Raw genomic sequence first — 26,135 nt, forward strand, 5'->3', positions numbered from 1 at the left:
GGTATTTATTCCTATATAGTATTTATAATCAAGAAGTAACCAATATTTGAAAACCAATGACACATGTGAATAAGCCAACTGCCCCCTCTCTGAAGTCATATAGCTAGTTTGCAGACATAATTTTTGCAATTTAAAGGATTGTAAAAAAGGCCATATTACCAATTAAATTTGTAAAACTAAAAATTATTCTACTGCAGATGATTCGTTCATAAAGCCAGCTAAATCTATAGCAAATACATTTTAGAAGAACAGAAAATGAGATTGTACAAAAGGTTTAAAAATTTGAAAGCACAGATCCATATGTTTCTAGAATGCAATAGGTTACAATAACCCAGTATGGTCCATTTCATTTTTCGTCAATCATCAATCCTTTTCATCTTGTACTATTAATAGGACTTTGCCAATATTTTTGTTTCCGAGAACATGTCTATGAGCATCTGAGGCAGATTCCAATTTAAATTCTTTATCAATGATTGGTTTTAATCGAATTTCTTGTCCATGAACAATAGCAGGTTTTACAAAATAGGGCAAAGCATTTCTAGAAAATTCTGAAATCAACCGGGCCTTGTATTCGTTGCTTCGACTCTTCAGCGTGGTTGTAAGAAGACTTGCACGTTTTGCCAAAAGTAATCCAAGTATAGGTCCATCGATATTTGCTGAAGAGAAAAAGTTCGCTGATTACTCCAACAATTTCATGGAAACAATATTAGAAAAGTACTAGTAAAGTCTTATGAGAAGAATTCCGGTAAGGGTATTTTTTTTACTAAAAAAATCATTCGAATCTATCATTTAAATATCGGACTTTGGATTAGGATTTTCACATTTATCCTAGAGAGGAAAGTTGAGACAACTTTAATCATTTGACTAGAAAAGAATTGTGTAACATCCAGATCTTCCCCCATTGAGCATAAAACCCTAATCCGACAGGTAATATGTTTAAAAAGCGCTCAAAAGTCACATGGGTAGAAATACATGTTTTTTTGCTCTCGTTGATGTGTTAAATTTTTTGCTGTTTTGCTCGGTGGCTTTATTACTGGAAGGCTAAGCAAGTCACATTCCCTTCTCTTGCCTTTTCTGAGGCGCTATGGTTGTTGCTTATTTTCTAATTCGTTGTGTACGTGGAAAAAACAATTTTTTTGAGTGGCCCAGCTAGATGTCTGAAGTTGGTGGATCCCTTGACTAGTTGACCAACAAATAGATGTACATGTTCTAATAACTTCTAAATGCATGAACCAGAACAAGTTGTAACCGACCTATGTTTCAAATAAGCCACTTAGCGATGATAATGACCAGGAGATCCTCAAGCATGTAATAATCTGCACATGATTCAAGTATATATTATGCAAAGCAGGCATGTTTCTAACACTTCGCACAGTAGGCAAATCGTCAACACAAAACAACAAAAATATCCTAATGTTAACTGATATGAACTGATCAGATTGAATTATCGAAATTGCAGAATAGAATTCTCTGGTTACAGTGCTGCCTTCTCAATCAAGGCCTACCAAAAACAATTTGGTAGACTACACAAACCATAAGTTTTCAATGTTTTAGCAACTCATATTCCCTAAGTTGCTGATATTTTTTAACCCAGAACAGTACAAGAAGAACAGCCCCCAGAACAGACAAACAAAACCAAAATGCCTAAAATGAATCAAAACTGCAAAACTCTCAGCTTACCTCCACCAAGCAGACCATAGTTAACCCAAGTCCCTTCAGGTGCAAGACAAGCAACATTCTGTTTCCAGAAAGAACCTCCGACACAATCAAGGATAAGATTCACTCCTGTTAAAAATGGCATTAATTAAATACTACCAATAACCACTTATTGCACATGCACGGAACACATATTTTAACAACTCGAACATAGGAAAACTTGCACGACGACTGAGCATGTTGTAACAGCTAAATTGGCATTGAAAGTTAGATACAAACACTGTTCAATCAGTAGTTGTAAAACATGCACAATGATAATATCTGGCGCCAATTGCTTTATTGAAGATGACTTTTAACAAAGAGAAAAAAGACTCACCGCCCGTAGCTTCCAATACACCAGGTGCAAATTCTCCTTCTTTGTAATTGAATCCATTCTTTGCACCAAGACTGAGACAAGTGTCTATTTTGTCTTTTGTTCCCGCAGTTACGATCGGAATAGCTCCAGCAAGTCTAACTAATTGTACTGCTGCTGTACCAACCCCACTTCCTCCACCATGAATTAGTACAATATCATTTTCTTTTACATTACCTAAATGGTTTTTGAAATCAGAATGTTGTTTTTGTAATACCTTTTTGGGGTACTCCCGTACTATGTGAACCAGGTTAGGGTTAGGCCATAATTTTATACCGATTTTCCTTATTTTAGTACTATTACGAGTTCGGGGACTGTCTGTGTTAGCCAAGTGAATGAGTTCAGAGACTGTCTGTGTTAGCCAAGTGAATGAGTTCAGAGACTGTCTGTGTTAGCCAAGTGAATGAGTTCAGAGACTGTCTGTGTTAGCCAAGTGAATGAGTTCAGAGACTGTCTGTGTTAGCCAAGTGAATGAGTTCAGAGACTGTCTGTGTTAGCCAAGTGAATGAGTTCAGAGACTGTCTGTGTTAGCCAAGTGAATATACCCCCTGCCCATAGGCTTCTGTCCCTTTACAAAACTTGATGTTAAGTAGGCGAACAAAATTAATTGTTAATTTGCGCCCCTCTTGGTATGTAAAATCCCCCTCTAAACCCTTGTTAACAAATGATGTGTAGAAAAAGTTTCCAGATATATATGAGGTCATTTGATCAAACTACCGCTATTATGATAGGAACATTCATACAAGTTTTTACACAAAGTTATATGATTACAAACAATCAATATTCTAGGAGACATACCTACAAAATGTAGAAGTTGATACGCCGTCAACCATACTTCTGGTATTCCACCAGCCTCATGCAGAGAGAGACCATCAGGAACTGCCATGACATGATTCTCATCAATTGCAGCATATTCTGCATAACCACCTTTTGGCAGAAGACCCATAACACGACTGGTAAATGACATAAAATAAAATATGAAAATACATGTGGGCGAAATGAATTGGTGGTTAGAGAGTTTCAAGTTTAAACCCCAATCACCTTACCCAGAAAGTAATAAATTGGGTGGGCAAGGCTGAACCCGAAAGATTCTGGGGCTTCTTAAAATAGTAGCTCCTTACTAATTAGTGGCTGCCTGCACAAATCCATGTTTGTCTGACAACATGAAATTGTCATATAAAAACTAGGAATTCTGTAACAAACTATGTTGAGGCAATAAACTTCAATTTTTGTGTTAATAACAGATTAAGCAGAATTAGCCATCGTAAATAACCATGATACGAATACGCAGAAGTTTCCAACTACAAGTAAAGCATATTAAAAACCAAACATACTCTCCAATAGTCCACTTTGTAGATGCCAAACCAACGGAATGTACCTTCCCAGACATTTCCAGGCCTAATATATCTGGTTTACTATTTTTCTTTTGTCCTGGGTAAGCTCCTTTACACTGAAATTGTAACAATTATTGAACTAATGCAGCTACGGAAATACAAATGATAGACAATATTGATCGAATCATAAATTGATAGAAGAAATTAGATTGCAACAAATCCTTAGTAATCGATGACATCCTATTCCAGCATCATAACTCAGTGAAATAAAACTTCAACCACTTTACCATTAGGCAGTCTGCACGATTTACTGCTGTTCCAAATATTTTGACGAGTACTTCATTTTTGGAAGGTTCTGGAATACTCGCATTTCCCAAACATAATTTTTCAGGTCCTCCGAACTCATCTTGTTGAATTGCTCGCATCACGCTAGACGAGGAATGCCGTTGTATATTCTGTGATGAAGCAAAAAATAGGATTCATAAAAAAAATTTGGACAAGATGTGATTTGCCTCTCTTCTTCTTAAATATATATAGAAAAAATTCTATCATATGATTCTACTGCACCCAAAAGTATGGTAAGTTTTTTCAGATTATCAGTTAATTTAATCCTCACAATTCCTGAATTACAACCTATTCCTTATGCATAAGAGATAATGGCTTTCCATATGTTCAATAACATAATATGATAAGACATACTGTCCCGAAAGATTCTGTTTCAAGGCTGAAAATTTGTCATAATAATGGCAGTGCATTATATCAGTCATTTGCTGAATCATTTAAACATACATAAGCTGCCTAAGTCAAATATTTGCCCATGGTAAAGAAGTAGACTTCAGTCTATATAAAATAATGGCCGCAAAAGAATTTCTATCTATTCCATCTTTTGTACATATGCAGTATTTCACGACCACGATCATTATTTAATTAGTAGAGATATAGTATGAAAACCAACGAAAGTATGAATACTTTGCAATAATAGTTTTTTTCGTCTAATATGCTGATTTTCTGGAGTAATTACTGGTACTATCATATGTAATAACTTGAAAAAGGACGCTTCCGCCATGTACCACATAGAAAGAGAGAGAACAAATGTGTGAAACAGATTGGATAAAGTGAGCATTTGTGCTTAACTCATGAACTACAAAAAAACAAAACAGTGTGTGGAAAAACTCTAATTCTTAGTGCTAAAAGTTGGCCTCCGCTCATTCGTTGAGTAGGCTTTTTAGCCGAAAAATATGTTATCTAAGACATAGGTTCTCAAAGTGCTCCGTACGAAGCCCCAGGGCTCCGCGAGAGAAACCCAGGGGCTCCGCGAGCTATTCGATGACTTTTCACAATAATGACTTGGCTAATTTTGTAACTGCTCAAAGAAGCAATAACAGCTTTGACAAAATTTGACAACAATATAGCCTCGAAAAATGGCAAAGATGCGGAATTAAAAAATGACATTATTTATAAGCTGGAGCGCAGCCAGGATTCTTAAGAGGTGGGGATTTGAATCGGAAATTTCCGCGCAACATTCTTTGCGATTATAAAAAAACGGATAACCAGATTTCTGTTGCGTAAAATATTCAATGCATGGCCGTTAAAGTGTCTTGTCGTAATATTTCAATTGTACTCATAGTTACTCACGTTTCATTCGAGATTACTATCAGGATTACTGAAATGAAAGAATACTATTCTAAAATAACATAAAATACGTGATAAACTGCCAACTATAAATAAATTGGAGTCGTATTTTTGCGATATTGGAATTTGTCAAACTTGATTTGTTCTTTTGCACTTGAGATTATAATTAAGCAAGATATCGCCGTTCAAAAACTCACAAGATCTGGGCAAAATACAAACGAATAAAATTTATTTTAATGCATGCGGCTCCGTCGGTAGAATAAAAAAAGATAAATCGCGCACACAATTGACTGTGTTTCGATTTCGCAGTTACTATACGATGAATAACCGAAGAAAACCTAACATAACACCAAATTTTGTGATTTACAATGCCTATAAAAGCGTTTTTAATCTGACGTGAGTCTGCTAAAACCAAACATATAGTGTGATCTTTTATTTTAAGTTTTAATATTTTAGAATGCCGTTTTTCAATCAAGAAATTTGGGTTGCGGATTTACCTCATTATTATTAATTATTATTTTTAGCACTTCGTCGCCGATGACTATATGGTAACATGTTTTTCACATAAAACTCATAATTCCCCACGAGAACAAAAAAGCAATTATCATCGTCATTGTGGAACAATACATGTATATGCCAAAGAAAATTTTTGATTTAGGGAGAATAAACACCGGCGTAAAGATGTTTAAAAACATGCCATGCTGACGAAAACTATCGGTGATTGTGACAAAATGCAATCGCGCACGTTATTAGCGGCCTTCCGAAAATGTCAAAAGAGAAAAGATTCGACCCCTAGTTTAATATGTTTGTCAAGTGTCAAATTTACAGCTTTAGTAAGAGTATATATAATTTATCTTTGAAATTGAGATTTATTTATGACTTGCATTAACCCTATTAAAAAAGGTTCAGCATTTAAATTAAGTAAAGTACGTTTAACTTGCTCAGGAATATTAATCTGAAAGTACCGTAACAATTTTAACATTTATTTTGGGGCTCCGTGAATAATAGTCAACCTTTTCAAGGGCTCCGCAACACCAAAAGTTTGAGAACCCCTGATCTAAGATATATGACTACAATATGATGTAGCAGGAGAAAAAACACTGAACACACAAAAAATGTATATCGACCAACATAAGAGCAGACCATTTTACCTGAAACAAAGATGATGAACAGCTTGAGAATGATGGAGCGATGTTGGAAATACTTAGATGTAAATTTGTCTTGACAACTTGTTTCAATAGCATTATAACTATTAAAAGAATTAAATTCAATTTCTGTAATACCATCACTATTCAGAACAACCAGTAATTTAGATGAAACACAAACACATTTTATTTTAAAAACAGAGCTCTAAGACGATATTAAATTAGGAGTTTAAATACAATACTGCAAATTCAAAATTTAACATTTAATCATGGTTAGCAAACTATCTGAAAAAAATTCTATTTATCATACAATATTTTAGAAAAATCTTAACACAGAATCAATTTTATTTCAATTTTTAGAAATGTGGAGTAGTGTAATTTAAAAATCACAAGTTCATGCAACTGAGTATCAATTAGGCCTGGCCAAAATCAAACATCTTTGATTCCGGAATCAAATTACTTTTCAACATCAAAATGCCTGTTCTTAATATAATTGTATATTCGAAAGTGGCTGTCATCAAAAATATGAGTTTATTTTATCTAACATGACAAATGACATTGATTTTATAATGCTTTAACCTTAAAAGTGCTTTGAAAAGATTACACCCTTTTATGTCGCTTATTTGGGCCTTTTGACCTAAACAAGGCCCTGTATAAGCTTCCACCGATATCAAATGATATGCAAGGAACTACTATTCCTGGATAAACCCATGAAACAGAATCTTTCCAGTTCGGCATTGCCTATCCAATTCATTACACCCTGCGTGGAGGTTTATTTCAATTGCTTCTTCTCTACAAACATTTTTTGCATAATAATCGTACTATATTTAATATATACATTTTTAAACGAATATATGTGAAACTCATCAAAAAAGTAACTGAAAAAATCGAAAATTTTAATTACGGTATGTAGAAAGATTAAAAATAGTTGTCAGCAATATATTAAATACAATAAGCCACAAAAAAATATCATAATTTGTACGTAAATTCAATAGGAGCCTACAGTAACTATAGCCTGGACCATAAAACACAATGACAAAATTGTATCAGTATAAGTGAAACAGGTGTAAGTGACATGAACTAAGAAAAAGAAAAATTTCACAATAAAACAGCACCTGATTTTAATTTTATCAAATAAATTGCTAAATAAAAACAAATCAGAAAAATTTGGCATAAACTAATTGTATATTAGCTATGAAATTCCAAGCAAGGCCAACACTGCATATGTATTTAAAATTATTGCACTTTAATTACTGTCTTCAGCAATAAATTAAATATTGCATAAGTCAATATCCTGTGGTTTGAAAGTCACTTTTCAGCATATCACTAACAATATCAGCTAATTCTTTGCTATGTTGAAGAACAAAAGCATGTATGTAATTATTTTCACACAATCTTGCATTAATATTTTGAAACGCTTTTTTCAGATCTTCATAATATGACACAGGGCACCAATGATCTATTGCACCATAGTAGAACACAAGTTTATCCATTTGTGCCTCAATAATATGATCATCTCTTTCATGAACCAACTGCATCTCTTGCATAGCCATATACATGCATGATTTAGCGACTTTTGGATGTATAACATGATTCAACACTGTATTACGTGATACTTCCTCATCCCTTCGAAATAAATATTCCACAAGTCGTTTCTTGACAAAATGTGGAAGAAATGTTAGCATCCATGCAAAAATTGATACAAAACTCTGCCCATGAATAAGAAAAGGAGTTAGCCATTTACCTTTAGGAGTAACAGCCATTCTCTCGATAGTTGGGAAAAGCATGATACCTTTACGTAGCTTAGGATCATCCATTTTATCTAATATATGTAGAATAATATAACATCCGATAGAATGACCAACAAGAAACACTTCGTCAACTTTTGGAAGAACTTCAGACTCTAGGAAACGAATCTTATGATAAATTTGTGGTGATAACCCACAGTTTTCCGTTTCAGGATGCCCAACCTTTTGACCCTCATGGTGGGGAGCATGGTGGGGTTCTTCTGGTATCGAGGCATGTCCAGTATGAGAAATTCCCCACACAGGCACACCTGTCTTTTTAAATAATGCTTCTGAAAAATTTTGATAGAAACCAATACTTCCAGGATTACCAGGAATAATAAGAAATAGCGATTTTTCTTCCGTGTTTAATTTCCATTGGCCACATTTAATGGTGTGCAATGGTATTCCGTCCACACAAACCCACTCATAAGTGGTCATAATGTCACTAGCCATTCGGAATAGATATTTCAGTATTTAGAAACAGTTGAATACCTACAGATATTACAATAAAATCTGTAATGAAAAATTTGCCACAATGATTATTAAACTAAAAAAAGTGTAATTTTCCCTGGCTGAGTCTTAAATTGATAATAGAGTTGCTATAAAAAAGGTTGCAAAATAGGTAAATCTTTATGTATGAATAACTCTTGAACTTTAGAGCTGATTCAGATTTTTAATTATTTCTAATAAGTCATTTTAAAATATTGGAGCTTGATGATATCAATGTGATGCCTAGCAAGAAACTACTTTTTGAGAGTTTTTAAGAGGTTTTTAAGTTTAAGAGGCACCAAGTGATTAAAATAAAAAATAATTCCATAAGCCCAACTATGATCATAATATTAGCATTAGGTACCGTAATTCATAATAAAACTATTTAGTAAACTTGAAAACCTTCGTGCATATGAACATAGCCTTAATATCACAAGAACAGTAACACATTAGCCGTTTCAAAATTGACTGAATAAGTGACAAAAACAAAACATGATTGCATAAAATGTAAACCAAACAATAATGTTGAAGAAATACCTGACGTTATACAGGATCACACAAACAAAGAGAATAAGGGTAATTTTAGAATTATTTATACATATAAAAATACCAATTACAAAATTGAATAAAATATAACGACAGTACTGCTATAGGCTAAGGAGCTGTTGAAGATGTCGAATACAAAAAAAAAAACAATAATTCTTAAGAGCCAAGATTCTCAATAATAAATATTTTTTACAACCCTACAGACACTTATAAATTTTCCTTCAACATGTCACTCACGATATCAGCCATACCCTCGCTGTCTCGGAGTACAAATGCATGTCTGTAATTTTTTTCACATAATCTTGCATTAAGATTCTCAAATGCTGATTTTATATCTTCATAATATGATATAGGGCACCAACCGTCACTTACGCCATAATAAAATATTAATTTGTCCTTGTGAGCATTTATTATATTATCATCTCTTATATGAACTTGTTGCATTTCTTGCATTCCTAAAAATATGCATGCATTTGCAACCCGAGGAATTATAACATGATTCAGTATTGTGGAACGACATTCTTCATCAACATCATGGAACAAATAATTGACCAATCTCTTCTTTAAAAAATAAGGAACAAAAGCAAGCATCAATGTAAAAATTTGCACAAGTTTATGACAATTTGTTAAAAATGGAGTTAATTTTTCCCCCTGGGGTGAGATAGCCAATCGTTCAATGCCAGGAAAAAGCAAAATGCCAGCATGCAGTTGAGAACTATTCAGTTTATCAAGAATGTGTAATAACATATAGCAACCAATAGAATGACCAATGAGGTAAACTTTGTTACAATATGGAAGTACTTTAGTTTTTAAAAATAATATTTTATGCTCAATTTGTGAAGATAAAGTACAATTTTCAGGCTCAAGTGTCTTAAAACGTGAACACTTATTTGATATGATCTGCAAATTCTCTCTATTTGCATGTCCTGTATGGGAAACCCCCCAAACAGGTACACCAGTTCTAGCAAATAAAGCTTCAGAAAAATTCTTGTAAAATCCCATATTTCCTGGGTTTCCAGGGATAATGAAAAACAAGCTTTCATGGCCTTGTGAATAATTGAAAAATCCGCACCGGAGAGTATGAAATAAGACATTGTCAACTGGTTCCCACTCCAAAACAGCCATGACATGCGTGTTCATCCTTCTAATTCTTTTTTTAATCAGTCATAAAGCAGATGAAATAAAATATAAATAGAGTAACACAAAGCATAAAGCAGTAAAGGGATGAGTGAATAAGGCGACAATTTCAAGTTAAACATTAATAAGGGCAATTTAAAATAATTTTTTTGAGAGACCGAAACTGGACATGTTCAAAGAAAAACTTCCAACAATCATAAAAAGCTTCAAATTTTGTTTATCAATTACTTTCAACATTGAAAAAATCATTGGTCACAGAGTATAGGACAGAAGTAGTGAAACAACCTAAAATAAATAAATCAATGAAAAATTAATGTATAATTCGTACTTGTCTACATACTAGTCTGCTGGTAGAATAAAGTTTTTATCGCTTATTACACAATCACATTTAACAACATGAAAGAGATATTATAATGTGCAGAAGTATACGAAAATCTTTTTATTCTTGTTGAAGCTGAACATTTTTTGATTTCAGTTGGTACCTTAACATCACCCAAAATTCGAACACCAATATACACATCTTGTAATTTAGTAGAATACCCTACTATTTGAAAGGCCTATGCATGAACTTCGCAATATCAGAATATCAAGTGTAAGCTACTGTACTGGGTTATAAGTGGTTTCATTAGCTTTCCCACATACTGTGCCCAGCACATTGCTATACACACAAACATTTGCACCCATTAACATTCAGCACCCATGAACGTTTGCATCCATATTACACTAAATGCAGGAATGCAAACACAAATGATCACTATCGTTGTATTTGGCGAAAGTTGTGACTTATCTCGTCTTGAATCACATCACTACTGGTTTCCATCTTTCGTCAGTAATTTTTTTCTAATCCAGATAAAACATAGATTAGAATGTTGAGGTAAATACCTAACCCCGACATTTCAAATTCAGTCCCGAATGAATGACCTTTGAACCAGGAAATATAAATACTCATGGAAAGCGCATGTTCGTTTTTCAGTCTGAACTCCGAAGTGCACCTTTAGGAGCAACGTAGATTGAGGTATTTTGGATGTGCAGGTCTGAATTGCATGATATAGGATATTATTCAGTTATTTGTATAGATTAAATATAGAGTAACCTCATCGCAACTATTTAACATGGATTTGTCTAGTATGACTGTGGAAGACTTTATGAAAACAGATTGGGGATCAGATAATGATGAATCGGAAGAAATGAAAGTGGAAACTGGAAGTAAGCTTAAATCGTACTCTTTGACTATCTTCAGATCTCACTTTCATTTAACACTATCAATTAACATTCTCAGCTATCAGACCTAGAAGCTTAATTACTAATTATTTATTTACTAATACTTATTTACTAATTCCTTTATTCCTAATTCCTTTATCCTTGCAGAAGTCAATATCTAAGAATGAAAAAAAAAAACCTTATAACCTTAGCAACCAACATATTCCTATACCCTGTCTTTCTACCTTAATTAATTATAATTACTCATACTTATAAAGTTACTGATAGATTTAAATACTTCTGTACTTATTGCAATCTGGACTACAATTTGGCAATAATAGGCTCTAGTTTGGGCAATGAAGTGGTCTAGCCCACCTCTTCATGCACCCAATTCTGGCAACTTTGGTTGGGCATTTTGGCATTTGACTCCATCTATAATCAGCTTGACAATATATTTTTTTATAAAAGTTTATCTTTACTGTTCACTCCCATTTATAAAATTGATCAATTTGGCAATGGCAATCATGATAAATTTATTAATATGGTGTGGCAAGTAATTTTTATTTATTTATTTTTTATTAACTACCAGTATGTAATTTTTCATGTTCCCTTTACTTAATAACTTCTATATGGTTGTGTGTGTGGGTGCGTGTGAGCGTGTGTGAAATATTTCAATTATTTTAGGTGAGTGAACACGTACCACATCTTCTTGGCAAAACCTTCCATCTTATATACATTCTGTACGTTTTAAACCTTATCTAAGGTTTTGTTCGCTCTCCTGATTTCATAATCAGTTTTTATTTATTTATTTTTAGCATTCATTTTATTGTTTTGCTGATTATGGAGTCGAAATAAACTTATATTATATATTATATTATTAAATTTTACATTGTGGGATGCGGAATTTGTCAGATTGGCGACAAATGAAACAAATGCCATAGGCCTATCTGTTATATCTTTTAGTTTGACACATTTCTGCATGCAGACATTTGACTTCTGCATACTTCTGTACTTTATTAGACAGGCAGGAATTGCAGCTACCAGTCCTGGGGCTGGCTATACTCGACAAAATATTTTTTTGCATTCATATAACTATTTCAATGACATGAGAACTTTTATCATTTGCACAATTTTTGTAAAAAAATGGGAATTATTTTTTGTTTTTAAAATACTTTATTTCTTTATAATTGTTTGCCTTAAACTCCTGCTTATACTATCATTGATGCTTCAGGTTCAATTGCAAAAAACACGAAGAAGAAAAAGACTGGACAAAAGAAAATTCTCAAAGATAAAGCTAAAACAGAAAAGGTTGTTAAAATTTCCAATGACAATTACAAACGAAGCAATTTTGACAATCATTTTTTATATAGGCCTACTGTGGTTCTTTTTGGCCTATTTTTATTGTATGTCTGGTCTTGTTTACATAGTTTTGTCATATATCTAAATACTGATGAAATAAGATGTTTAAAATGCTATTGTCATGTCTTCTAATAGTAATTTTTGATATTAATTTGATTGCCGAAAAGTAGTTAAGTTGTAGTATAACCAGTTTTTGATGGATGATATGTTATTACAAGCTATATATATTTTGAAAAAAGAACGCAGAAAGTATAATATTTGGCAATCGGTACTCCGGAATAACTATTTCTATTGACCCTTCATGCACTACTTCTGTGGCAGCCTGAAAGGAAAATAGATCAATGTTATCGTTTACACCAGTAGTTGTCAAACTTTTCTTTGCCCCTTCCCAAAAACGCAACACTCGTGCCCCCCCCCCCTCGCTCTTCTATAAAATTCCCAGTTTTGTTTTTAATGCATTTCCATCATTAATTTAAGGTGTCACATTTATTAATAATAAAAAGCCAACAAAAAAAGTCAAAAGAATAAATGCATTACAAAAAATGAATTAGACAAACAACAGTCAATTTGATCAAAATTTATGTAGTTATAGCAAATGGTACCTAGCAAGAGCTTAGTCTTAAAACCTTCATCGGTTGTCTTTTTTGTTTTTCAAAATTAATTGGGGATTTGTTTTCAGAATTCGGAGATTAACGCTAACACAAAGCCAGGTCTAACACAGCAAAAAACCGTTTCATCTCATCAAAAAGTTTTAGATAATCTTCAGGATAAGGACCCTGAGTTTTATAAGTTTTTGAAGGTAAATATTTCTATTTTTAAGGAAGTACATGGTGGTTGGTGCATTATGATTTTTTAGGCCTAAATTTAATGGCTATTATACTCAAATGGCTATTAATTATTTTACCAACATTTCAATGATGAAGTGCTTTGTCACACATTTCATCAACTTTTATTTATTTTAGCAAGAAGATGGGTCGCTTCTAAAATTTGACGAAAGCGATTTTGATATTGATGGTGATGATGATGACGATGATAGTGATCCATCCGATGAAGATGGAGATACAGGAGTTCATCAACTGCCTAATAAATTAGAGGTTGTCATCATATTTCATATTTATAGTAGAAGTTATTTGCATTCCATATTTATCTTTTAGGTATTCGAATTCAGTATGTCTAAAGAACTAAATTGTAAAAAAAAAATTCAAGTTAGATAACTGTTAATCAGGATTTTTGTTAAATTCTTTGAAAATCACATTGATTAATTTATATTTTACTTCATAGTTGATACAACTTTGCTTTTTGAAAATTTAAATGTGCCATACTTTTGGAAGATGATGATTTTGAATTATTATTGGTTCTCCTATGAATATTGAATGTTTCAACTGGATTGATTATATTTTGTTATTCTTCATATTTAATAGTAGGGATAACGGACCATTACAATTTATGACTTTCTTTCTCATATTCCTATAGGAAGCAAGTGACAGTGATTTAGAACAGCATGAGGAGATATTGTCAGGCAGTGATCAAGAAATGGAACGATCTTCTACAACAATGAAGGATAGAGTAAGTATTTTTTCTTAACAAAATGTGATGTATTGTTGGCTTCGTTTGATGTAGTCTTCGTGAAAGACAATGTTCCTGTGTGCTTCTAATCAGCAAACAAAACTGTGAAGTCTCGATTAATTTATATGCTCCAGCAATTCTGGGAAAATCAAGTCTCGATAATAACAGTTTTTGCCCATGCTGCTTTCTTCAATTGTCTGTTCAAATGATCAAGTCTGCGAATCCGAAGATATTCCTAAAACCCTGGAAATGATGACTTTCGTTCCGACACCAATATTAATAGAAAAATACTAAACTCTTGATTCCACAGTGCTATCAGCAAGCAATCGAATACTTCTGTTTTTCAACCGCTATAAGATACTTTTTGAAGTAAAAACAATCCTAATCAAACAAATATCTGTCACACATTTAGTTTAATTACTATAATATGTGGTTGATTGAAATATATCATATCTTTCATTTTCCTCTTGATATATGAAGAAATTGTCTTTTGTACTAAATACTAACATCTAGTTCCATTTATAATGGAAAAATTATTCTGGACTTACATGTAAATGGTGGCTCGTTCCGAGCCTCATACAGTGGTCGAGTGAATGGCCAGAGTTAGAAACATAGGGGTGCATAGAATATCTCTGGCTCATGTTCTATAAATTTAATTGTTTCTGGAATCTTGCGCGTAGAGTAGCTTGAAATGCATCAATTGTATACTTGTTAAATGAAATAGTCAACCTGCAAGTTCAAAACTGTTCTATATCTTGATGATAAGATTGGCGTAATATTTACTATGAATTTCCCTGGTGTTTATAATTCACTTTTATGCACAGATTCCTGTCACTGATGATATGATTGATGATTGGAAAACTAAACTAATGGATCCAAAATCATCTCGGCCCTCATTGAGAGATTTGATGAAAGCATTTCATGCGGCTATTCTACGATTCAATGATGATATTGAGGATCGAAAAACAAAAAAGCAGAAACCAAAAACGAAGTTCAAGTATGACTTACCTATTTATTTAATAGGGGTTGTATCATGTGTATGTATAAAAGCGCAGATTGCATTAAAGTTTCTAAAATTTGATAACTTTATACCATGTGGATGTGTATGGAACGAATTTAATATTATTAGGCCACAGAAATTGAAAGTGAAACCAGTTGCAATCATACTTTATCTGTGGAAGATTTGTGTTCTAAAAAGTGTACTGTTTTATTATGTGGACCTATTTTTTGAAAATTTTCAAAATAGCCTATTTAATAAAGATAAAAATGACATAAAATAGTATCATAGAGAGTTAAAAGAGAGATAAAATTTGATTCACATATTTTATGGCGTTGCCTGCCTTTTTTTGCCTACCTGCCTCTTTCAAGCGTTCTGATTTCAAATGTTCAGAATCTGCACCAAGATTTAACTTTCAAATTTGAATTCCCTAATAATAATTACACAGAGCTACAGTTTGGTATTTTGGCTTGGAGATTCGTACCAGATAAAGCTTCTTACTATGAAGCTATGCTATTCATTTTTTTCCTATTAGGGTCGAAAGTGGAGGGACCTTCAATGCAGTGGTTGGTCTTTGTATACGACAAGTTGTTCCATCTTTGGCCAAATTACTTGAATATTTTCCAGACAAGTCATCGAATAAGTATGTTTTTCAAGACTTCTAGCCATTGATTTAACCAGGGCTCAGGATTCAGAGGCTGACATTTTGGTGGAGCTGGAGCCGAGGTTACCAAAAATTTCAGTGGCTCTAACATCTAAATATTTTTTTTCTATTTATAATTTTATTATATCCAAATACCAATTATGAATCTAATCATATCTAATTACAAATCTGTCCTTCCACAGTTTAAATATACTCTGGAGCTGGAGCCGGAGCCATTGTGATTTCGAACCAGATCCCCAGCTCTCAATATAACCATAACAGTTCTGTTATATTGGGGTCCTTGTTCAAAAAATCGAAGATTTGACAACCCCTCAACATGCATCAGTTACAGTGAAACATAACTTTTTATTTTTCAGACTCATTCTTCCAACAAAAAGTAAATCATGGATACGATTGCGAGATTTAATAAAAGTTTATTTGAATGATGTTATTGCTCTGAATCAGCTTTTATTAGAACCATCAGTCGTATGTGCTACGCTCAGACACACAATCCTACTTGTGCCTTATTTCATATCTTTTCCAAAGATAACTAAGTTATTGTTGAAGGTTGGTGTCTATATGATTCCTTTATTTTTACCCGAAAAATAGTTGATTTTAATTTTTATTAATCTTTTTTCAGTTTCTTATAAAGACCTGGAGCAGTGCAGATGATGAAAGTGTTCGCGTCCTAACTTTTCTCTGCATCAATAGAATTATTAAACTTGACAAACATAAGTATCTTGAACCTACAATGAGGGTGAGTAGAAAAGAAGAATATTTTCTTCAGTACATTTGCGTAAATATGTAAAAGGTTTCAGAAAATTAGACATAGAGAGAGTGTTTTAGAAAAGTGAAAGAACCTTAATGATGTTCTTGTGTTTAATCACTGGTCGACTAGAAAATTTATTTCAATTTTTAGCTTTTTATTTATTGGTATGAAATGCACGGTATTTAACAATTAAAGTTTTTTTCACTATACAAATGATTGTTTTTTCATTTCAGCAAACCTATCTTGCCTACGTTGCTAACTGTAAATTCACAACTCCTTCCATACTACCAATGATCAACTTCATGCAACAAACTTTATGCGAATTATTTTCAATCAATCCATCAATGACTTATCAACTTGCTTTTCTTTACATTCGACAACTTGCCATCCACTTGAGAAAGGCAATGACAGTCCAAAAAAAGGTAATTGACTTTACTCTATGTCAATAAAGCTGTAATTCTGTTATTCAGGGAATTGAGGTATAAAAATTATTTTTTTATTCTACTATGAGTAGTATTTTATTTTGAATATTTATGAATTTATCTATTTTTAGCAACTGTTTTGGACAGTTTCCTTCCAGAGGTTCATCAACCATAGAGTGGTCATGGAAAGTTTTGCAAATACCGGTATCCATTGTTGGTGAATTTTGCATAATGTTCACTCACAAAACTCTGCTTCAAAGGCCATAACACAAATATTCTCTAACATTATTTGACCTTTCAAGTTTCAACTCTGTTAGCCTAAGTTCCTTGGCCATTCTGAAATGACATGTATCACTTCACTATTATGTCTCCACATTGATGCTTTCAATTTATTGCTTTCATTGTCTCTCTATTAGGAGAACTACCAAGCTGTTTACAATTGGCAATATGTACATTGCATTGGATTATGGTGTAGAATGGTTGGACATTTATATTCCCATGATATAATTAAACCACTTTTATATCCATTAGTACAAGTTTCTCTCGGAGCAATTGAGTGAGTACAGTTTTCAATTTCTTGCACTGTTGACTTGATTGTCTGCTTGAAAAACTAAATAAATAACATATGTCACGTACAGGTAGGTTGGTGGCTCATCGGCACCTTCTATTCTTTTGGCGTCATTTATTGACAAAGGCTAGAACTGCTTCATGCATGAGCTATCTAGATTTGTGCAAATGAGTCAATTTATCTTTCCAATCCTTTCGATGTATTAATAAAAATCAAAACTGTTTTGTACATTTCTACAGTTTGGTGCCCACTGCAAGATATTTTCCACTTCGTTATCATATAATTCGATACCTCACCATGCTTTCGGATGCTACAAACACTTATATTCCATTGTTGCCTTACATCACTAAGCCACTCAGACTCGCTGAATTTAGTAAAAAGTAAGTTCAATCTATTGTGCTCAATATTTCTAATAGATTTGTCAGAATTTTATGTTTTTGTATACATTTCTAATGAATAATTGGTAAATTTCTTATTACATTGTTTTGGTGCCTTTGTTACCTTCTTGTTGTCACTAACCCGAATCAGTGTTGTTGCCTGTAGGTGTCGCTGCTGGTCCCAACGCGACTCCTCTCACACAATTAAAGTTTTCTTCCAATATTCATGTTGTTTTCTAATGTTTTATTTTGTGTTGACCGTTGACGAATAATTGGGATATCTAATTTTGATACCGTACTCCCAAGGTCACTCACAGCCTCAGTTTTTAAATTGTCACTTGAGCATTGCTTAAAATTTTGGCATGTAGCAGGTTATTTTTTACCTGACTTTTTCACAGAAAAGGAGGATTGATGATGCAGCCTCTCAATTTTTCCACAATTCTAAAATTATCTAATTCTCAATTAAAAGAATCGAGTTACAGGGTAAGAATTTATTTAATCTTTTGTCAAACAGAAATCTTGTACCTGGATCCATAAGTTAGGTTTGAGAAATTAACAGGGTTGTTATTCATAAACTTAATTTTCAAGGAGTATGGTAACGAACTAACGACTATCCTGTATTTTGATTTACAGAGCAGTACAATGGATGAGATTTATAATGCCTTTATGGACTATATCAACACACAAGCTCATTCAATTTCTTTCCCCGAGATGATGGTGCCAACAGTAATATCAATGAAGAAATATATGAAAAAGTGCAAGGTTATTAAGCTTTGTATTGCATTTGAAACACTGCAAGAAGTAAATATTTAATATTGTAGTGAATTTGTTCATTTAGATGCAAAACTATGTCAAACTTGTGCGTCAAATCATCGAAAAAGTCGAAGAAAACAGTAAATATATTCTTGATAAAAGATCTGATGTTTCATTTGGAGTTGCTGATGTTACTGCAGTTGTGAGTATCACAAAAACATATCTGGCAAGAACATCGCTAATAAGAGGGTGTTCGTAAGCATTGTGTAGAACCAATATTTTTCTACGTTGACATTGAATTGTTCCACATGTCAACTACAATCGAAGCTGGAGAAGTGCCTTTACAATAGATGAAAGTGGGAAGGAATCATCGATATAAATTAGACTAATATGTATATATTTCAATTATTTCAGCATATACAGATTTGTTCAGGAATTCCTTCCTATTTATCTTGAAATTTTTTTTTCAGACTGCCTGGGAGAGAACGCAAAAAACACAAGGAGTTCCATTTCACAAACATTATAATCACTATAAAAAACTGCATCATAGGGAAAGTCAGCATGCTGCAGCTGATAAAAATAGGGTATGATATTACAGCTATAAATTATTAGCTAATATTAGAGGTGCCCTTGGACATAAATGAATCGAAGAATTGGTAATAAGTGTTGTGAGATTTGGAAGGGGAGAAAACTGGATAAAATGCTGTAGGTGGGAATATACAATCTGTTTTTCTTTCAGATTGTCGAAGAGAGACTTCCGACCATTGATCGCAAGAAATTCATGGAAGCTTCCAAAAAGAGAGATAAGGAAGAAATGGGAGATCTTTTTGCAGACGATGCTGATAATCTATTAGAAAATGTGGGAGAAAACTTGGAGAAATTAATCCAGGAAGGTACTGGCAAATTTCAGAATATGTTAAATAAACTTAAATCTCTTGCTACACATGGTTATGCAGTTTCACCCTCTTTTCAGTATCTGAACAAAATATTGGAAACTGAAAAAATAAATATCATTTTTGTCCTCTCTGCCTGACCTCGCTATTATATTAGCAGTTTCATATGATTACTAAACTGTTTATTGTACCAAGCTAACTTGTTATCCCAGGTAAATCTTTTCGAAAAAGAAAGACTTCAACTATTCGAAAAAGGAAGGCTGTACAACCAAATGATAATGAGTCGTTGAGTGGTTCCGATGTTGGTGGATATTCAGACGATGAAATTTCTGATGAAGGGACTGATTTAAATAATGGAAATCAAAAACCTGAATCATCTCCAAGTCAAAATAAAAAGCAGAAGATTGATGTCAGTGATGATGAACCAGACATTGTTGAGGAGTTCGAGTTTTCCTCTGATGAAGAAAATTAGCTATATGTTCAAATGAAAACCTGCATATTGAACCAATTTACAAACTAACGCATTCTACCCCATGCAGGTGAATTTGTGCTTCTAATAAATGGTATGAAAAAAAATTCCAGTTCGCGTCTTGTTAGAAGAAAGCTTGGAATCAGTGTTCCCTCTAAGGTGTGCGCGCGCGTTGTTGTTGGCCCACCCATTCCCGGTTAGAACGCCAAAATTTCTTCATTGGTTTTTGCACAAATATTAGTCATTTCCAAAAAAGTGCGCACACACCAAAATTTCTGCGCACATATACTACAAGAAATTAGAGGGAACATTGCTTGGAATGTATAGATGGAACTTATGTGTGCAGTAAAGAGTTTTCTATTAGTATATATGTAGACGGTTAAATAGTGGGTATGGTTAACTTTATCCTGTCATGTATTCATATGGCAGTGATTGTGGGCCACAACGTGCATACTACCACCTTGGTCATTATATACCAGAAGGAAAGTCTGTGATGGTTTATTAGCTAATCCAAGCTGTGAAACGGCCCATGCCAAAGTTCAATCAAAATTTATTGCACAGTGGCTGCAAAATTGCCGGCAAGAGGCTTATAATTAGAAAGTAACAGAATTATCACAAATCCCTGAAAAGTCTTGAATTTGAACTGAAACCGGACAACATCGGAGAATGGTGAAGTCTGTACAATCCTATCATAGTCAACTATTCTAATCTGAGCAAGTTAGGTTTTTTGTTGCAAAAGTGCTCTCGTATGAATCACTTGCTAAAAAAAAGTACAAATCGTATAAAAAAACTTTTAAAAAATGTTCATTATATATATACATAAATTGCGGTAACTCCAGCTGAAGTATAGATGAAAGTTCGTTGAATATATATCGAATCAGTTTATGTGGAAATGAATTGATCTCTTGTTAACATCTGTGCCCACAACGGAGAATTGGATGCTCCTTCAATTCTCGGGAATACTAGATAGTCTTGGTGCATTGTAATTGAGGATGGAGTAGATGGACACCTTGCTCATCTTGCACCAGACCACTGAGATCTAAGCCATTCAGAGTTATAATAGAATTTAGAATCGCCCAGTTTCAAAGCAGTTCGTTTATAGTAATAATAATAGAATGGGGACAAGCCTCTCTGAATAATGTATAATGCGTAATATCCACCGATTCCCCAGACGTAGACAAACTGACCAGTTCTGTTCCACCTGCAAAAGTGAGACAGTTGAGTAAGCAAATGTGAATGATGTCAATTGTTTGGTGCTGTATGAAAAATTTTTAAACAGTGCATTGTACTAGACAGATTCATGGAACATTCGACTTGACAGTCAATTTTCCAATACGAAATGTTAACGTTGTTACAGTAAGCAACTTTATTTATTCATTGAAGGAACATGTTAGTGCATACACTGCTGTCCCTAACTGAGTGACGGTACTTTGACTAAACAGAAAAAATCATTACCGAAGAGTCAGAGTCCAAACATGTAGACCGATACTTAGGGCAAGGTAAAAAACAGTGATAATGATAGTTGTGCGGAACTTTTTAACCATCACTCCAACAAAACCAGCTTGAGATGCATATGTATTGAAAAATTCTAATGAAACAACAATGAGTTGAAACATCAGTCCAATATCTTGAAGTCTAAAAGGAAATATATTTCCATTGAAACAAAGCCTATACTTGAAATGACTCATATAGCTAAGAAATTTATTCAAAATAGCCTAAACACTGACAGTTCAGAAATGAAAGGTTGTAGTGTAATTTCATACCAATTTTTGCTGTCTGTCATCCAAGACGCGCAGACAAACAACCAAAATAGTAAAACAACCGTCTTTTTTGGATGGCGTAGTCAGGTGGGGGTTAGGAAAAATCGCGCAAAAATCGTTATGTTACGTCCACTATAAGTACTTGAGGTGCGAAATTACCGGTACACGAAATGAAATATAATTTGAAAGTGTGAATGATAGTAGGGTACAGTTATACAGTAACTTATATATTAATAATAAATATGAAACTATTTCAGCATTCTCATGTGAGAGGTAATAAGCGATGAGATAGCTCACACTTAGCACAATTCAATGGTACCCTAATTGCTGCCCAGCTGAGCCACATATTAAACCATATTACATATTTTATGTCTATATGTTCATTCGTCTCGTAAAAGCAATATAAACGAATTAGTAATTATAAATACTGAAGACGGGATGTATGCACAAGATCATACTGGCCTAAAACACGAATGTGCGCATACCGGTACACCTCCTTCCTCTACTGGAATACTCACATAAATAACACAAGTTGCACGTCGTATTCTGGTACCACGAGGTCTATTAACGCGTTGTTCAAAATATCATATAAAAGTAGTAAGAGTTGAAGCGACAAAATCATACGAAAGCTTGATGCCTGCATGTTAAAATCCGCGAAAAGCCCACTCGCTCTAGCATTTGTAAATAAAAATTTTGTTTTCATTCGCAACTGAAATTTACAGACCGTGACGAGACGAGCACTTGCGGCAGTCACGAGTCGATTGATCAAAGCCCATATATACCTGGATTGATAGCTTGGGTGGGGTTTCGACTATAAATTTGATACTAGTGGTTCGCATAGGGTTAAATGTCTTGTGAAAAGTTTGGCTATAGAAGAACATCAGCCACCAATGAATATTCTCTCGGATGATTTATAGTTACAAAATGACGCCATCTGTGTACCATGCTTTAGACTATGTCTTACTGTTATCGGAGTCGAGAGAAAAATTTCCATCTATCTACAATATATCCATCTGTATTATTATTGGACACGTGAGTGGACATATGGATCGTTTCAATATTATGTTGTTGTTGTTCTTTGGCAATTTTTGAACACCTAGTGGAGAATCTAAAAAGTCGCTTTTCTCTCTGATTACTGGACCAATTGCTTTGAAATTTTCAGTGGTTAAAGATGAAATTTTTCTCTAGAAGGCTATGGACCTTTCCCCGACCTTTCACCCCCGAGAAATTCTTTTTATACTTTATCATTGCAAAATTTTTGGGGTTTTCCTAAGAGTGCTTTTGCTAGTTGGCGCCTGTAAAATGGGGCATGTGTTTCAAACCATCATTATGATTCCTCGCAAACAACAATCTGTTTTTTTAAAAGTACCGGTAAAGAATTTTAACCTAGTCTATCACAGCTATTTCTACAACACTTTTCATTACTCCAATTAAATTAAAACTCCTAGAAAGACAGAGGGATCATTGAGTTATCTGAATTACATTTAAGTTTCCAAAACAATACTGAAAACTAACGAATAGAGTTCAAAAATGCGAAAACGAGGTAATGTTTACGACCACGCTTGAAAATCATTGGTCTGAGTGAGAAAAGTGTCCGAGCGGATGCGAAAAGGGGAGCATTGTTACGTCACTTTTTGCATCTGCTGATTGGTCAATGTCACGAAGTAAACAAGGAAGTCGATGCTCGGGGAAAGGTCCATGACTTATATTTATTTTAAATATTTCTGTTAGCTCTGTAAGATTTGTTTTCGTTTGCTATGACGTCACCGAACGTTCTGCGGACGCATATTCTGGCACTTCATGTTCTTTTGATCACGTGCCATCGAGCGTCGATGGTTCGTAACGGAATCCTTGCTTTGCTGAGATTTGAGGAATGGTGAATAGCGAATAGTGCCGTACTTGGTGTTATATTACAGTAGTGACTCGAATCGTTGGTATTACTACAGTTGTAAGTCGGACCATCTTGCAATTTCATTTCACGCTGTCACAGGACAGGAACTGCTAAACATACGGCAGTTCCTGTACCGTAACACAGCGCAGTGACACTGAACAATGAGCATATATACAATGAGTGGAAACTTCCAAATATTTGCTCATTAATCCATTGTGAACTGCATTTTTTACGTCGTCCAACTAAATGGTTCGTTGCATATGGAAAAAGCATATCACTCGCTGCAAAAATCCCTTGCTTCGGCCGCGCCGGTTGCGAAATTGGCCGTATTGAGGCTTTTAATTTTTCGTTTCGTGTTCGGTTTTGGGTTTCGAAGTATGGTACGTTGAAAGCATACTAACTATAAGCATATGCTTATTGGGAATGCATATCTATTAGCTATACCACAGAAGTATTCGAAGTATGGTACGTTGAAAGCATACTAACTATAAGCATATCCTTTTTGGGAATGCATATTTATTAGCTATACCACAGAATATGAAGTCAAGTGCGGTTATTTCTGATTATAGCATGGAATTTAGGTACATATTTATCCATGGGAAAGGAAAGGGATAAGAAGTCCTAAATATATGGCGTTCACAGCTTCTCGCAATCATAGTTTATAAGGCGCTCCATACGAAGCCCCAGGACTCTCTGATTTCAAATCAGTCTGGGATATCTTGACAATAAAAACGAAGACAAAAATTAGAAGATTAGCAGGGAATCAGCTTATCGGCTTTCCTCTCCACACGAGTAAATATGTTAACCCCATCCTATATCAATGAATACAAAAACCCACGTCCCCCTTTACATGGGTCGTAACGAGTAGTGGGATTCAAGTTTTTGTCAGCTGGTTCCATCACAAAAGTCATAGTTTTCGGCCGGTTCTGTTACATGTTTTTTAGTAATGCTGACCGATTCGCTGATCTCATTAAATTCCGTGAGACGGTTCTATAGAACGGGCTAAATCCCACCACTGGTCTTAACCCCCCCCCCCCTTTGGTTTGAGAAAAAAAATTCTTTCAAAACTTCTTCAAAAAAAGCAGCACCGTCGTTTTACGGTCGCGCATTATGGTTTTGTCAAACGGATATTATTCTGCGTATTATCACCGCAGCGCAGTTAACACCGCCATACTTTTTATCTTTACGATATGTTATTTTTTTTGTTGGCGCTGATAATGACAAATAAGAATGCGTGATTGTTATTCAGTAACTTCAGCTATGACAAAGAAGGGTTATGAGCTAATTTCAGGACATTCTATTCCCGATTTCTTTTATTTTAATACAAAGCAGGGCGCATTGAAAAGCAAGATAGAATTTAATAACATAAATTTACAACGAGTTACGTAAAATTTACCGACGGCTATCGCCAACAGACAGAAACGATGAATGTGAGAATTTTTTATTTTGTGTCATTTTTGCGCCATCATAGTTTTCAATTTCTAATTTTGCGTAAATCGCGTCAACATCGTTTTTGTAAATTTAGAAACGTTGAATCAGATAAGCAAGGCATGTGAATAATGTATTTTATGCAAATTTCCCGAAATATTGCGGAGAAATAATATTTTGACCACGTAGAAATGCCATTATTGCTGATTTATTCACGTGTTAAGTATCAGTGTTTTAAACCAAAGCTGAGTTACATGAATACTCAACACTGAGTATTCTCGAGATTACCAATTTGCGGAGTTTTTTTAATTATTATTTAATATGAAAGTAACACGGAAACGATATAAAATTAAAACATAAAAATGTCAACTATCAACTTCACAAATATCGCATCCCGGGGTCAGTAATGATAATATCGTTTGCTCAAAATTGGGACCCTAACTGTGATACAAATCCAACACAGAAGATAAAAACCAGAATAAAATTAATTTTTGTTGTGAATACTTGCTAATAGTTGTCTTTAACATCTTCGCCGATGTTCGTTAAAATATTCGAATAATTTTATATAAAAAAAAATACGGTTTGTCACCACTAATCACGGCGCATGTAAATAATCAATAAATGACTTTAAAAAATCAACTTTGTTAGCATTAAATTCCAAGTAAAATTTCCACATTTCATGATTCGATCGGCGCTACACGCGAGCGTGTTTTTGTATATACTCACCAAACACCGGCAAGAAAACAGAGGCGAGCTACGCGTGACTGTGGAATTTTGCTGTGAACGACGCATTGTTTTTAATTTATTACACGCCTCACGCAGTCGTGAATTGAACTTTTGGCGCACTGTTTTAATTCCACCGTATGCCCCCCACCCCGTTGGAAAAATCCTGGCTGCGACCC

The 26,135-nt window shown here is 34.1% G+C and overlaps 5 protein-coding genes across 5 annotated transcripts; 1 reads left to right on the top strand and 4 right to left on the bottom strand.

Moving 5' to 3' along the window:
* Window positions 1-360: 360 nt before the first annotated feature.
* LOC120326097 (quinone oxidoreductase PIG3-like) lies at window positions 361-6,446 on the bottom strand. The gene is made up of 7 exons (XM_078111859.1): window positions 6,186-6,446; window positions 3,690-3,857; window positions 3,403-3,518; window positions 2,867-3,021; window positions 2,033-2,245; window positions 1,681-1,785; window positions 361-656 (listed from the first exon to the last, which is right to left on the bottom strand). Exons 1-7 carry the CDS (start codon window positions 6,318-6,320, stop codon window positions 364-366), a joined length of 1,185 nt encoding a protein of 394 aa, XP_077967985.1. The 5' UTR covers window positions 6,321-6,446; the 3' UTR covers window positions 361-363.
* Window positions 6,284-8,465, bottom strand: LOC144422077 (lipid droplet-associated hydrolase-like). The gene has a single exon (XM_078111860.1). The coding sequence runs from the start codon at window positions 8,417-8,419 to the stop codon at window positions 7,466-7,468; it is 954 nt and encodes a 317-aa protein (XP_077967986.1). The 5' UTR covers window positions 8,420-8,465; the 3' UTR covers window positions 6,284-7,465.
* Window positions 8,466-8,478: 13 nt separating this feature from the next.
* On the bottom strand, window positions 8,479-11,019 carry LOC144422078 (lipid droplet-associated hydrolase-like). The gene has a single exon (XM_078111861.1). It carries the CDS (start codon window positions 10,139-10,141, stop codon window positions 9,209-9,211), a length of 933 nt encoding a protein of 310 aa, XP_077967987.1. The 5' UTR covers window positions 10,142-11,019; the 3' UTR covers window positions 8,479-9,208.
* A 97-nt stretch (window positions 11,020-11,116) lies between these two features.
* On the top strand, window positions 11,117-20,264 carry LOC144422076 (nucleolar complex protein 2 homolog). The gene is made up of 18 exons (XM_078111858.1): window positions 11,117-11,344; window positions 12,570-12,646; window positions 13,377-13,496; window positions 13,660-13,791; window positions 14,171-14,263; window positions 15,088-15,260; window positions 15,796-15,903; window positions 16,281-16,470; window positions 16,544-16,660; window positions 16,906-17,094; window positions 17,511-17,650; window positions 17,902-18,042; window positions 18,438-18,522; window positions 18,673-18,801; window positions 18,878-18,994; window positions 19,263-19,376; window positions 19,532-19,685; window positions 19,898-20,264. Exons 1-18 carry the CDS (start codon window positions 11,251-11,253, stop codon window positions 20,155-20,157), a joined length of 2,433 nt encoding a protein of 810 aa, XP_077967984.1. The 5' UTR covers window positions 11,117-11,250; the 3' UTR covers window positions 20,158-20,264.
* Window positions 20,265-20,676: 412 nt separating this feature from the next.
* Window positions 20,677-22,608, bottom strand: LOC144422079 (transmembrane protein 138-like). Its single transcript, XM_078111862.1, has 3 exons — window positions 22,433-22,608; window positions 21,610-21,789; window positions 20,677-21,355 (listed from the first exon to the last, which is right to left on the bottom strand). The coding sequence occupies exons 1-3, from the start codon at window positions 22,555-22,557 to the stop codon at window positions 21,169-21,171; spliced, it is 492 nt and encodes a 163-aa protein (XP_077967988.1). The 5' UTR covers window positions 22,558-22,608; the 3' UTR covers window positions 20,677-21,168.
* Between the last annotated feature and the right edge of the window lie 3,527 nt (window positions 22,609-26,135).

Source organism: Styela clava, chromosome 4 (genome assembly GCF_964204865.1).
Source record: "Styela clava chromosome 4, kaStyClav1.hap1.2, whole genome shotgun sequence".
NCBI classification, from domain to species: Eukaryota; Metazoa; Chordata; class Ascidiacea; order Stolidobranchia; family Styelidae; genus Styela; species Styela clava.

Excerpts from the sequence above, each read along its gene's own strand:
- LOC120326097 (XM_078111859.1), bottom strand. The coding sequence starts at position 6,320 with ATGGTATTACAGAAATTGAATTTAATTCTTTTAATAGTTATAATGCTA. Across the intron at positions 3,858-6,185 it reads GTTCATCATCTTTGTTTCAG|AATATACAACGGCATTCCTC; the intron begins GTAAAATGGTCT and ends GCTTCATCACAG. Across the intron at positions 1,786-2,032 it reads TGTATTGGAAGCTACGGGCG|GAGTGAATCTTATCCTTGAT; the intron begins GTGAGTCTTTTT and ends CATTTTTAACAG.
- LOC144422077 (XM_078111860.1), bottom strand. The coding sequence starts at position 8,419 with ATGGCTAGTGACATTATGACCACTTATGAGTGGGTTTGTGTGGACGGA.
- LOC144422078 (XM_078111861.1), bottom strand. The coding sequence starts at position 10,141 with ATGAACACGCATGTCATGGCTGTTTTGGAGTGGGAACCAGTTGACAAT.
- LOC144422076 (XM_078111858.1), top strand. The coding sequence starts at position 11,251 with ATGGATTTGTCTAGTATGACTGTGGAAGACTTTATGAAAACAGATTGG. Across the intron at positions 14,264-15,087 it reads CTACAACAATGAAGGATAGA|ATTCCTGTCACTGATGATAT; the intron begins GTAAGTATTTTT and ends TTTTATGCACAG. Across the intron at positions 16,661-16,905 it reads ATCTTGAACCTACAATGAGG|CAAACCTATCTTGCCTACGT; the intron begins GTGAGTAGAAAA and ends TTTTCATTTCAG.
- LOC144422079 (XM_078111862.1), bottom strand. The coding sequence starts at position 22,557 with ATGCAGGCATCAAGCTTTCGTATGATTTTGTCGCTTCAACTCTTACTA. Across the intron at positions 21,790-22,432 it reads GTGCAACTTGTGTTATTTAT|ACTTCAAGATATTGGACTGA; the intron begins GTGAGTATTCCA and ends ATTTCCTTTTAG. Across the intron at positions 21,356-21,609 it reads GTTTGGACTCTGACTCTTCG|GTGGAACAGAACTGGTCAGT; the intron begins GTAATGATTTTT and ends TCACTTTTGCAG.